Below are 14,915 nucleotides of genomic sequence, written 5' to 3' on the forward strand. Positions count from 1 at the left end.
TTCTCTATTGATTTGTTTTGGTCTGAATTTTATTTATTTCCTCTCTTTATTATTTCCTTCTTTCTGTTGCTTTTAGGCTCTGTTTCCTCTTCTTTTTCTAATTCTTTTAGATGGTAGTTTAAGTTGTTTATTCAGATATTTCTTCTTTCTTCAGGTAGGCCTGTATGGCTACAAACTTCCCTCTTAGAACTACTTTTGCTGTGTCCCATAGATTTTGAAAAGCTGTGTTTTTATTTTCATTTGTCTCTAGGTATTTTCTGATTTTCTCTTTGATTTCCTTCATTGACCCATTGGTTTTTTAGTAGTATGCTTTTTAGTTCCTTAGGTTTATGTTTTTCCCATTTTTCTTCCTGTAATTGATTTCTAGTTTCATACCATTTTCACTATAAAAGATGATTGATATAATTTTTATCCTCTTAAGTTTTTTGAGATTTGTTTTTTGGACTAGTATGTGATCTATCCTGGGAAGCATGCCATTTGAACTTGAAAGAAATGTGTACTCTGCTGTTTTTGGGTGGAATGTTCTATAGATATCTATTAAGTGCAACTGGTCTAATGTGTCATTTAAGGCCACTGTTTCTTTTTTTTTTAATCTTTTTTTTTAACATTGTTATTGGAGTATAATTGCTTTACAATGTTGTATTAGTTTCTGCTGTATAACAAAGTGAATTAGCTATATATATACACATATATCCCCATATCCACTCCCTCTTGTGTCTCCCTCCCACCTTCCCTTCTCCACCCCTCTAGGTGGTCACAAAGCACCGAGCTGATCTCCCTGTGCTATGCAGCTGCTTCCCATTAGCTATCTATTTTACATTTGGTAGTGTATATATGTCAATGCCACTCTTGCACTTCGTCCCAGCTTATGCTTGCCCCTCCCTGTGTCCTCAAGTCCATTCTCTATGTCTGAGTCCTTATTCCTGTCCTTCCCCTAGGTTCTTCAGAATCATTTTTTTTTTTTTTAGATTCCATATATATGTGTTAGCATACGGTATTTGTTTATCTCTTTCTTTTTTTTTTTTTTTTGCGGTATGCGGGCCTCTCACTTCTGTGGCCTCTCCCGCTGCAGAGCACAGGCTCCGGACATGCAGGCTCAGCAGCCACAGCTCACGGGCCCAGCCGCTCCGCGGCATGTGAGATCTTCCCAGACCGGGTCACGAACCTGTGTCCCCTGCATCGACAGGCGGACTCTCAACCACTGCGCCACCAGGGAAGCCCTGTTTTTCTCTTTCTGACTTACTTCACTCTGTATGACAGGCTCTAGGTCCATCCACCTCACTACAAATAACTCAATTCCGTTTCTTTTCATGGCTGAGTAATATTCCATTGTATATATGTGCCACATCTTCTTTATCCATTCATCTGTTGATGGACGCTTAGGTTGCTTCCATGTTCTGGCTATTGTAAATACTGCTGCAATGAACACTGGGGTGCATGTGTCTTTTTGAATTATGGTTTTCTCAGGGTATATGCCCAGTACTGGGATTTCTGGGTCATATGGTAGCTCTATTTTTAGTTTTTTAAGGAACCTCCATACTCTTCTCCATAGTGGCTGTATCAATTTACATTCCCACCAACAGTGCAAGAAGGTTCCCTTTTCTCCACACCCTCTCTAGCATTTATTGTTTGTAGATTTTTTTGATGATGAAGGCCACTGTTTCTTTATTGATAATCTGTCTGAATAATCTACCCATTGATGTAAGTGGGATGTTAAAGCTCCCTACTGTTATTGTATTAGTGTCAATTTCTCCCTTTATGTCTGTTAATATTTGATTTATATGTTTAGGTGCATACATGATAACAAATGTTATACCCTTTTCTTGTATCACTTCCTTTACCATTTCATTATATTACGCACTTCTCTATCTTTGTTATAGACTGTATCTGTTATGAGTATTGCTACCTCAGCTTTCTTTTAGTTTCCATTTGCATGAATCTCTTTCCATCTCCTCACTTTCAGTCTCTGTGTGTCTTCAGCTCTGAAGTGAGTCTCTTGTAAGTAACAGATAGATGGGACTTTTTCCCTATTTAATCAACCACTCTGTGTCTTTTAATTGGAGCATTTAGTTTATTGACATTTGAAGTGATTATTGATAGATATATACGTATTGTCATCCTGTTACTTGTTTTCTGGTTGTTTTGTAGTTGTCTTTTAGTTTCTTCCCTTGTGGTTTGATTTTCTTTATTGGTGTGCTCGTGTTCCTTTCTCTCCAGTTTTTGTGTATCTATAATTGTGGGTTTTGACTTGTAGTTACCATGGAGTCCATATATGTTGACCTACAACTATAACTACTTGTTTTAAACTGATAATCATTTAAATTCAAACACATTCTAAAAGATCTACTTTTTAAACTCCCCTCCACACATTTTCTGTTTTGATGTTATATTTTGCTTCTTCATGTTTATCCTTTAAAAGTCTATTGTGGTTATAGTTGATTTTACAATTTTTGTTTTTTAATCTTCATAGTTGCTTATTTAAGTGGTGATCCACAGCCTTTACTATATATTTGCTCTTACTTGTAGGGTTTTTTCTTTCATATCAACTCTTACTACTTGTTGTAGCCTTTTCTTTTCCACTTAGAGAGGACCCTCTAAAATTTTTTGCAAAGTTGGCTTTGTATTGATAAACTCTTTTAGTTTTTGCTTCTCCTATCTCCCCTTCAATTCTGAATGATAACCTTGCTGAGTAGAGTACCCTAGTTTGTAGGTTTTTCCCTTTCAGCACTTTAAATATATTATGCCACTCCCTTCTGGCCCGCAAAGCTTCTGTAGAAATATAAGCTAATAGCCTTATGGGGGTTCCCTTGTAAGTGATTCTTTGTTTTTCTCTTGCTGTCTTTAGAATTCTCTCCTTATCTTTAACTTTTGCCATTTCTTTATGATACATCTTGGGTCTCTTTGGGTTCATCTTGTTTGGGATCCTCTGTGCTTCCTGTATCTGGATATCTGTTTCCTTCTTCAGGTTTGGGAAGTTTTCAGCCATCATTTCATCAAATACACTTTTGACCCCCTTCTCTCTTCTTCTTCTGGGACCCGCATAATAAAAATGTTAGTATGGGGGCTTCCCTGGTGGCACAGTGGTTAAGAATCTGCCTGCCAATGCAGGGGACACGGGTTTGAGCCCTGGTCTGGGAAGATCCCACATGCCGCGGAGCAACTAGGCCTGTGAGCCACAACTACTGAGCCTGCACGTCTGAAGCTTGTGCTCTGCAACAATAGAGGCCACAACAGTGAGAGTCCCGTGCACCGAGACGAAGTGTGGCCCCTGCTCGCCGCAACTAGAGAAAGCCCTCTCACAGAAACAAAGACCCAACACAGCCAAAAATAAATAAATAAATTTTAAAAAATGTTAGTATGCTTGATATTGTCACAGAGGTCCCTTAAACTGTTCTCAATTTTTTAAAATATGTTTTTCTTTTGCTGTTCTGATTGGATTATTTCCATTATTCTATCGTCCAGATTGCTTATGTGTTCTTCTGTATCATGTAGTCAGCTGCTAATTCCATCTAGTGTTTTTCATTTCAGTTATTGCATTCTTCAGTTGTGACTTGTTCTTTTTAACATTTTCTAATTCCTAGTTAAGATCTTCACTGTCTTCATCTATTCTTTTCCCAAGTTCAGTTAGCATTCTTATTACTAATGCTTTAAACTCTTTATCTCTGCTTCATTAGTTGTTTTTTTACAGAGGTTCTTTTCTTTTTCTTTTGTTTGAAACTAATTTCTCTGTCTTCATATTTAACTTTCTCAGTCTCTTTGAAATTAGGTGAAACATTTAACTATTCAGTTCTTGAAGGAGTGTTCTTGTGTTGTAGTGACCCTATCAATCTTTGTGTGTCCAGTGGCTTTGGTGGGAGAACTGGATCTGAAGCGAGCATGGGTCACATCTCCTCTTACAGTGTGCTGGTAACTACCATTCTGCTGGAATGTGGGGCTGGAGACAGAAGGACTAGATCTAGAGCCAGGTGTGTACTGACTGGAGCTTCTCCTATGCTCAGTGGCTATCACCACCTTACTGGGGGCAGTTTTGAGTCCCAAGGTGCTGGAGCAGAAGCCCTGAGGTTCAGGTCTAAGCTGGTTCCATTCCCTCTAAATGTGTCTTCTCCCTCCCCACAGCAACAGAATCATTGCCTCAGAGGGGAGCAGTGCTAGAGCAAGGGGGCCAGAGTGGGTGCCCAGTGCAGGCCAGAGCATGTGATAAGACAGTCCTGGCAAGCCAGTCAGAGCTTGAGACAGCTCCCAATTCGGAGCCTCTGTGAGCACAAGTAATGGCTATCCTTGCCCCATTCAGATGCAGTGCTGTTTCTTTTCCAGTTCCTTCCCCCACAGCTGCACACTCTCCTTGGCAATGTAGCCTTTGTCCTATCTGGGAACTTTTCTGAAGAAGGCAACTGGTGCAGATTGGGACACATGCTGGGAAAGCCCAAGGAAAGCCATCAGAGGATTTTCAATCTGATTCCTCTCTTTTGTTACCAGGAGTAAGCAACTGTGTGTGCACACTCTTCGTGAGTGGAGTCTTGTTTTCTACAGCCCTCTTGTAAGTCTCACTGGTGGTTTAATCTGCTATGGGGACTCATCTTCTTGGTGTTGGACCCCAGGGTTGGGGTGTCTGATATGTGGCTCAAAGCCCTCACTCCCCAGGAGATCTCTGACTCTGTGATATCCCCCTCCTCTTTTATGTCCTGTACTAGGGTCATGAGTCCCAACCTGATTACTTCTTCTCCCCTCCTATTTGACTCCATGTGGATATTACTTTACAGCCTTGGTCGTAGAAGAGTATTTCTGCCAATCTTCAGTTTGTTTTCAGTGAGAATTGCTCCATGTCTAGATGTATTTTTAATGTGTTCATGGGGGGAGGTGAGCTCAGGTCCTCTACTCTGCCATCTTGGTCTCCTCCTCCCATATTATCTGTTTATTCAGTTTATTGTTCTGTCATCTGCTGTTATACTTATTTATTTGTCATATTTCTCTCCCTCTCTCTCTCTCTTCTTCTCTTTCCATTAGTTTGTTAAAGCCTGTGAGAAGAGGATCTGGGTCTTGCTTCATCCTTTCTGTATTGTCAACACTTAGACCTGTTCTGGGCATGTAGCATATTTTTGATGAATGAATAAATTAAAAAAAGAACAAAGGAATGAATGCTCTTTTTACAAATTAAAAAGTTGAGGTTTAAAGATTTGATGTAATATGTCTACTGTCACACATTGAGTAAATGATAGAGACAGATTTGAAACCCCTGTCTGATACCAAAGCCTGGATCTTACCACCATGTTCTATTATTTCATTAGAACTTTCTTTTCCCCCAAGTGAATTTCATAAATTTTCAAACTCTAATGGTAATCATGTCTTCAAATTCTTGTGAAGTTTCCCTGAATTCTGAATATAAGTTCTCCTCCTCCATCTGTTCAACTTGGGTTCAAAAAAGAGCTATCATAGTGAAGTCAGGGAGATGGGTATGACAAAAAATGTGAGCAGGGCAGGTGGTCTTGTTATATTAACAATGAGAACATACAGTAATAAGAGAGTGAACATAATGCTACAACATTTAACTTGTATTTGCATTGTGCAGTGACGAAGGTTTTTAAATCAAAGCATAGAAAAATTATAGAATTTTCATTTTCTCATGTTGTTGATGCATTCCTATAAAACCAAGTTTAAAACAATAACAAATTAATTGTCTAATGATACAAAATTTTGTGGGCAGTTTTTACAAAGGGAGGTTCTGTAATGGAACATTAAATGTGTGAAGGTATTCTCCACATTTTTTCATCATCTACAATAACTATCAATGCTTTTGTTTGTTTCTGTTTTTGTTTTTTTAAATCTTGTGTGATTTTAAAGGTTAAAATTGAAAACCAAAAGTGCTCAGACTGCTAGGTAGTAATTTTCTCTCAAATATACCTGCATCATCACTGAATCAATTGGGAGTTTTTGACAAGTATAAAATGCAAATATTGAGACTCACGTGCTTTCTTGGTGAAGGTCTCAATCATATCACTGGGAGGTCCACACCCTGCGCTATTGCAGGCCCTGACTTCCATAAAGTACTGGGTGTCAGGCAGAAGGTTCTCCAGCCTGGCAGAGTATTCTTGGCTAGTGACTTGCACTCTGTGTGCAGCTGCTTCTTTATCATGGACAGCCCAGTACCGAATCTGCAAACATACAAGTTGAGTAATATTTTTTCATGATTCAGACACTTCAGTTGCAAAAAATTCTTTTCAAGTTGTTCTGACACTTGATGTTGGCTGAGCATCATATTCTCAAATGTTACTTAATGTTACTTACATTTCTATCAGTCTTAGAAAATGGCAAGGCACACAATGCATATCTGATCAGAAGTGTCAAAAGCAAATTAAAGGCTCACCTCATTGCCTGAAATAGTCACACACAGACGAAAAAAGAGAAAAAGCCAAAAAAATGTGCATAAGATTTGCTCTCAAACTATAAAACTGGTTTCTGTTTGGAAGTATTTACCACAATAATTTATATAATTTATTTCCAGCTTTATTTGTGTTTACATGATTGCAAATTTGTTAAGAGCCATTGATAAACAAAAATAGTCATGAGGCCTAAAACATGCTAGCTTAATTACTTTCTGCCAGCTTATTTCAGAAGTATGTATATAAAATTATTTCCTTTGAACTTATATAGAGGCCAGATATCAAAGAAATATTATACCTAATAACTTGATTAGTTGTAGAAGTTATCTTTAAAATAAGGTTTAAAAAATTTCATTCATGTTGTGATTAGAAATGATTACTTTTACCAACTAGCATATCAATGACAGCCTTCCTTGTCTCTTAAAGTTTAAGTAAAAGCTATGAATTATAATATTCATTCTTCCAATAAGGCTGTTTTATTGGTTAAAAATCTATAATTACATCTCAGTTATAAATATATTTCCTAATATATTATATATATATTATATATATATATAAATATATTTCCTAATATATTATATATATATTATATATATATATTATATATATAATATATTAGGAAATATATTAGGAATATATTATATTATATATAATATAATATAATATAATATATATATTATATATCTATAATATAATATAATATATATATTATATATATATAATATAATATATATATTATATATAATATATTATATATAATATATATATAATATATTAGGAAATATATTAGGAAATATATATATATATATTTCCTAATATAATATATTTCCTAATAGTTTTGATGGAATCTCTTTGGCTTTTCTGTCCTCTGACCAGAAGGATGGCTTCAGAACCGAGGAAGTGGAATATTACAAGCGGCTCCAAAGGCAGATCTCAGTTGGCAGAGAAAAGACTTTATGAGGATGGGACCCTCCTTGTGAAGGCATGAGTTTCCTGGTGTTGGAAGCATCCAGGCAGTGCCTACATTCATCTGAGAAGGAGGAAGATGGCCTATATTTTAGTGGAAATTTGAACTGTGTGACATGTAAGGCCTCTTCCACTGCTTGACTGAAGAGAAATAAAATGAACATTTATATTCTAGTGAAATGCCAGGTACTAAAGTAGGATCATCCATGTGTATTATTTTCTCAACAAACCAATAATGGTAGTATTTAGCCTGTTTTATAGCAATCAAAACTGACGTCCCCGAGGTTCAGACATTTTTATGTGGATACTTGTTGACTGAGAGCACATTTTAAAATTTTATTCATTCATTATAACAACTTTTCTATCCCGTTTAAAGAGGAGAAGATTTTTAACTAGACCATTTCTAAAAGACACTAAGTATTAAAATGAGGACTTAAAGTGACAAACTTTTTTGACAGTTTACCCAAAATTCCATGAGGCATTTTGGCAATACAAAAGGAAAGAACAAAATTTTCTTTAATTTACTCTTTGCATCTATATCTTAAATGGTCAATTATTTTATTCATCTGATTTTGGCAGGGATCTATATTACACAGTCTCCATTGAAATTCACAATAAATTTAAGCAGTGCCTTAGTTATGCCCTGGTAACTAGGGAACAGAGAGAGTTAGTGAGTGTATCAAATAATCTCTGACTTTCTTATTTTAGAATATGAGATTTTTTACAGACACTTTTACAGTATTTTAAACCTCTACTAATGAAAGCATCTGATACAAAATTATTTTGGCTGAATAATCTGTCTCTCCTTAATTTAAAGCATACCTTTAGATTTAACTTGCAATGTTTTCAAAGAATTCTAAAATAAATAGTGGATATATGTAAAATGTAGCATTATTATTATTTTTCATCTGAACTAGGCACTGGCCATGCACTTAGAAATAATTTCCAAATAGATAATTTGGACCACTGTGTTTGATCCCTGCAGTAAGTGGCCCATTGTGGTGAAGAACCAATATTAATCTGTGAGAAAGTTGTTTGGAGTGAAGGGTTGAACCTGTAGTCATGCAGCAGAACAAATGCACTCCTTTTGATTAATCACTAGGGAGACCAAAAGGCAGCCTGGATGAACTAGTGGAAAAAAATAAATAAATGAAGCAGGTCCTGCTTTATGGACAGCAGACCATAAATTCATTTTCACATGCTAGAGCAACATATAGTGTATTTATTTCTATTTAACACTGTGGCATTATATAAATTTAACTCTTTATTTACATGTTCCTAAAATCTCCACAACACCCCATGTCTAGTGTTAACTTAGCTTAGTGCTTATTAAACAATTATGGAATTACCCCATTACTGGTCTCTACTATTGCTAGGTTATAAACTCCTTGAGGACAGGTATTCATTATTTCGAATGCTGTGTACATAGGACTGCATTTGATGTATGGCACTCATTCATTCATTGAACAAATATTGAACAAATATTTTCTGGGTATCTACTTTGTACCAGCTATGTGCTAGATGCTAGGAATATGGTAGTGAACCAAGCAAACATGTTTTTTTCCTCCATAGATCTTTATAAATAAAGTAAGAAATCAAAATGTTTAAGTCCACATAAAATTACTAATGTATTTGATAGGATGATCTAAGTGTATAATTTTGTCCCAAGAAAATTTACTCTTTATAACAGTATTGGGAAGCTGAAAAGAAAAGCCTCAGAAAAAGGGCTATATCATATAACAAAGAATAATTATAATTTCCATACATTTATGAACTACAATGAAGTACTTTTGTACAAAGATAATAGTTATATCCTTTCCGAGGAAAATTTAAGAAATTTGTAGGAAAAACAGCTCTTTAATCTCATTTTCTCCAAAGAGGCTTAGAATAAAACCTGGATGTTACAATTGTGGAAGTATTTAAAGATATTTAGTACTTTTGAAAATTAGGCTTGCTCCATTTTATTATTTTCCACTTCAGTAAACTTTTGTATCAGATTTCCAAACTTTCTTCTTCAAATTCTGAATTTTCTGAAAAAAATATCTTCTGAGAGCTGAATATTCTTTTGTTATGGATTTAATACAGTTTTTAGGAAAAAAATCTAAATACGGTTATTTAAGTGAAAAATATCTAAAAGAGATATTATATAATAACTTTATATTATCCAGATCCCAGACTAATTCAAGTATTAGTACATTCTATGGGTTAGGAATAGTAATAATATATATCACTCAAAATCTGTATTCTCACACTTCTTGGAACCTATTCAAAATTCTTTTTTATTCTAGCCATTGGTGCAGGAACCAAACAATTCTATGTAGGCTTCAACCAGCTTCCCATAAGTACTACCAGTTAGCAGTTTTCCTCTGCTATTGCTGCTAACTTCTCACTCCCTGTCTTGGGTCATCCTTGATGCTGCAGTGTGAACCTTGTCCTGCAATCAATGCAGGGAGGGGAGGTGATGCCCCTGGGGCCACTCTTAACCAATGGGGAATAGCAGTGGATGAACGCTTCCCCTTTCATTCTATGTGGGGTAATTCTCAACCACATTTATGAAGCTCCTTAAAGATCACAAGGGATGGAGTACCAGTGCCCACAGTGGTTGCCAACAAGATAAAGCATTTTTCTAACCCTCTCCTGTTCATTCTGCTTTTTCCTCATATCTGCTCCCTGGGATCATATTTAAAACAAACAACAATAACAACAAAAACTATAGAAGAACTAACTTCTTCTATACCTGTGTGTCAGACTTTGCTTTGGGGAGATCCAGATGAAGATAGATGCCTTCTCCAAAATAAGAAAATACAGCACTTCCTAAATATGAGCTTATGCTCACCATAATAATTTAACTTTTAAAGACATCTGTGTAAACTACTCAGGATGGTTAATCTTTTAAGGTAGTTGTGAAATCAATCATCAGCATTAATCTCCAATTCAGCTGCTAAGGGTTTTGTATTTATTATTCCTGATAGAATATTTTACTTGTTTTCATTAAGTGAATTCATTACCTGCTGGGTGAATAAACTAAGTCTTTTGTGGATTCCTGGGCAGGAGCCCAAATTTCTAATAAGCCTTTGATAAGAAATACTTCTTGCATTCTTCTAGTTCACTTACACTGCAGGAAATTAAGATTAAAAGTGGGGAGCTCTTTAACTAGGCCAGGGGGGGAAAAGAATAAAACTTAAACTTTCTACAAGATACACTTTAAAACCACAAGGGATTTTTTTAAATCCAATTGCCAACAGTTCTCACTTGAAATGTCAGGAAATTAACCTTGAGATGGGGTCAATCACACAGGACTTGGGCTTTTCCAACTTTTAATTTATCTTATTTTATTAATGTCCTGCTTTTTTTCTCTGTTTCTTTATAACTTAGACCCATAGTACATTATCATGGGAAGTGCAGTAGGATATTAGTTTTCTTGATCGTCTATCTTGTTAAACTACCGGCTTCTTCCTTCACATCTAAAAATAGTAACAATAACCGCATTATAGTGAGTCAAGCTTTTCCCCCATAAAGGGGCATTTTCTTACAGGAGAATAAATGTTACAGATTTTCTCTTTTAAGCTTTCATGCTTGTCTCTTTGATATTTAAAGCTCTGTATGAAAGACTTAAAGGCTTTTTAAAGAAAGAATAAATGGAAACAATAATTCTATGATTTATTTCCAACATTTTTTTTTTTTTTTTTTTTTTTTGCGGTACGTGGCCTCTCACTGTTGTGGCCTCTCCCGTTGCGGAGCACAGGCTCCGGACACGCAGCCTCAGCGGCCAGGGCTCACAGGCCCAGCCGCTCCGCGGCATGTGGGATCCTCCCGGACCGGGGCACGAACCCGTGTCCCCCACATCGGCAGGCGGACTCTCAACCACTGCGCCACCAGGGAAGCCCTTCCAACATTTTTAATTGACCATCCTCTGGAGAGGCAAGACCTAGGTTCAAGTCAGTTTATACCAATTATTACTCAGATAAATGTTTTTAACTTCAAGTTCTTCACCTTTAAAATGGAGAAAATAATAGTGTTTATCTCCTGGGATTGTGTGGATTCAATACGATGAGCTTAATTAAATGTTTGACATCATAGGGCTCAACAAATATTATCATTCTTATCATTATTAATATTATCATCATTGTCATCATCATCATCGTCATCATTGTCTTCAAATGTCCAATGATATAAAACAGGGAAAAGCGTTAAACACAGGTTATTTCATTTATTCCACACAACAGGATATGAGGCATTGATTACTCTCAGCTTAAAACGTGAGGAAACTAGGGCCCAGAAAGTTTGAATAAATTTTCCACAAAGTTTCTAAGTGACAGAGCTGAGAGATAACCCCACGTCTGTTCAGCAGCAGAGCTCATAATTTTCTAGTATGGAGTTGTGAAACGTCAGAAATCTGTGAAACTAAACTTCTCCACGGCATACGGTTTTTGATCATTTGAGAAAATCTTAGCTGTTAAGATTATTTTTTGCTATTTAATTGAGAATCCTCTACTTAGCTTATTCCGCATCAAGAGTGTATATTCTGATTATTGTCTAAATTCACTGGTGCCAGTGCATTGTTTCACATCTCATATTTCCATTTTACTCTGCATGTCAGAAGTTATAAAATAGTCAACATATAATTCTCAGACAAAGAAAATATCTATTTCTGTGGCATGTTTTTAGCAAAGTAATAATACATCTTTAGCACTTTGAGTTAATGCATGGGTTATAGATTAAATAATCATTTTTTTCTCTATTTTGTTGCTTACAAATGAATAATATTAAAAAAAGAAGAAATCCTAAGTCCAAAATATGGCTTGAAAGCTCTAAATATTGATGTGTTCTCCCAAGATATCTCAGACTTATTTATTACAGGGCTTTCTAACATCTAGTGAATTTCTCTCTCTTTTCCATTTCCATTTCTTTTCTACCAGATGCAAATGTAAGTTTAATAAGTTATGAATATTCAAACTTCACAGTCCACTCTTATAATTCCACTCTCTTGGTGACAACTTCAGCTGATCACTTGCAAAGATGATCTGAAAACACTTTAACATCTACCCAAATCATAACCTATGATACCAAGAAAAAAAGCTTCCGGTTAGCTTGTGAGTTTAAAACTTAAAACCGGGGGCTGCTTTTGTGGTTCTATCTCAGAAACAGGGTCTTGAGAAAGCCAGGTTGCAGCACTTTATTTGAGTATATTAGCGCTAACTAAGGACAGTTGTTGAATCTCTTTGGCATCCATTTTCTCATCTGCAAAGGTAGGACGATGTCAGTTCCTCTTAATTTTCACTCTTTGTGCTTAAAAATATGAGACGACTTCACTTTTCCTACAAAATCAAGTCTAAATTTCATATTAAAGATCCCAGCAGAACTAGCTTCAATTCCCCAGGTCTTATTTCCGTTGACTAAGACAAGTCCTCCCCTATCCTTCTGGATAAATCCTACTACACTTTTAAGACTTATTTTGAAGGAAGTTTCCTTTGAGACATTTTGAATGTTGTCAATTTTCTGCCTTCATAGATAACATGATAGGATACATATTTAGTATATTTAGAAGTGTTTCCTTTGGAGGGCTTTTTGGAAGTGGAACTAATGAGTCAAATAGGGTAAAAAAAATTAAATTACCAAACTACTAAAATGATTTCCCGAAAACTGGAGATTTACCAGCATTTTATGAGAAAGGTTGTTTCAAAAGATTGTGCTTAAGCCCGAGTGTTATTACCTTAGTTTTTATTTTGGCCAATTGTTTACCTACACACAGGACTCTACATCTCTTATAGATAAGTCAGTTTGGAACCCCTGCTTTACTCATAAGTTAGTTAATAATATCCAACATATTAAACACAGAGAATATAGTGTTAGTTGTCACATATATCAGAAGGACACAGAACGTTGAGAGATGCAACATATTTGAAAAGGTATGCTGATAATTATGAGCAAGTGTATTTAGTTTGGTAAAAATTGAACTCACCTGATAGCTTTCCACTATTTTTTCTACAACATGCTCCCAATGAACAGATATCTCAGAAGACGATAAGACTTTTACGCCTACTGCTGTTGGGGCTTCACTGGGAGCTGAAATTTGATGAGAACATTACATTCTTATGTAAGATGCTTATTTCGTGGTCATCAGTAATACATGCACACACACATATTCATATACATGAATGTTAATACAAACAGATACATATACATGCACATATATACAAACACTTATACAAAATATGGAAATCCATAAGGATTTCTCTGATATCTGTGAGCAAGAACCATACTAATATTTTTGTATTTCTTTTAACTAACCTGTTTATGAAAGCCTGTGGATGCAAATTAAAATTTATTATGTTTAGCTTATCAACTCTATATTGTCAAAGATAGGAAATTTGGTATTTATTATAGAAAATTAGTCATTACAATTAATTTTCAACTCTCTCACACTTCCTATTTAATATGAGCTAAAGATATACAGCTTTATATACAGCTGTATATATAGAGATATACAGCTTTATACAGCCTCTTTTTCTTTTATGTTTAAGCTAAGATTTTTTTTTTTTTTTTAAGATCCTTTGAAACAAGTTGTGACATCCACCGCTTCTTGTGCTCAGGAAAGCCTTTATAAGTCTAATTGTCCAACTGGGCATCTAGTCAAATATGTATCAAAAGGCTCTGTTCAGTGAAAAAAAAAAGGAATTTACATCCCTTACAAAAATTACACAAAGTAACTAAGGAAATCTTAAGCAGGAGGGATCAGTTTTTATTGTCTTTTATTAACAAGCCATAATCCTCTTTTATGCCTAAATGTCCTGCACATGAACACTGTCGTCTTTCCAAATCAAGGTAAACGTGTGGCACTGTGACTGATTTCTTAGCAGTAGCAGTGAAGATGAACACTTAAACAAATTTTGTCACACGCACGTTTTATGAGACTCATGAAATATTTAGGAAAGAAATGTAATTAAATACAGATGGCCATAACCAAAGAGATGACAAGCATGGCTTTTGCCTGATTACTTTAGCATCGAGTAAAAAAAAAAAATCATATTGGGTGAGAAGGTAACTTGTAAAATGCTTTACACTTTCATTTTCTCTGTGAGACGTACTTAAGTTGTTCAAACTATTGAGTCAAGTTATCATACTTCTGCCAAATCAGAATGAGTGTAGAAAATGTGGGATTAATTACTCAGGATTAAATAGTCCTGAATTGATTATTAACTTAGAAATTTCTACTTGTTATTCTTTCTATGTATTTCATTGAGCTAACTTTAGAAAAGTATGCACGTGTTTATGTGTGTGTAAACATATATACATATATATGATTGTCTTTCATGTTTGTATTTAAAGTAAAGATCATGGGATGATTTGAATAGATATTAAATTTTTAACAAATATGAAAGCTAATAACTCTATGACTGAAGAGCATAAATTCTAAGGGATAGCTAAATGTTTATTGTGGACTAAAATTAGTGTAAATTGGGTAAATTAATAGATAGTGTTTTTCCTCTAAGAGATCAGAAGAGTACTTCACATAGTTTTAAGTTTTAAAACCTTCCATTTTTACTTCTCACACATGTGCAAAGGGAAACT

The 14,915-nt window shown here is 35.3% G+C and overlaps 1 protein-coding gene across 1 annotated transcript in view; it reads right to left on the minus strand.

Moving 5' to 3' along the window:
- CNTN1 (contactin 1) overlaps positions 1–14,915 on the minus strand; it is a 229,815-nt gene that overhangs the window by 47,338 nt on the left and 167,562 nt on the right. Inside the window, exons 20-21 of the mRNA XM_060166540.1 lie at positions 13,306–13,409; positions 5,963–6,149 (exon numbers count right to left, since the gene is read on the minus strand). Coding sequence (XP_060022523.1) covers positions 5,963–6,149; positions 13,306–13,409 — 291 coding nt within the window. The remainder of the gene's footprint in view (positions 1–5,962; positions 6,150–13,305; positions 13,410–14,915) is intronic.

Source organism: Lagenorhynchus albirostris, chromosome 11, assembly GCF_949774975.1.
Source record: "Lagenorhynchus albirostris chromosome 11, mLagAlb1.1, whole genome shotgun sequence".
NCBI lineage: Eukaryota > Metazoa > Chordata > Mammalia > Artiodactyla > Delphinidae > Lagenorhynchus > Lagenorhynchus albirostris.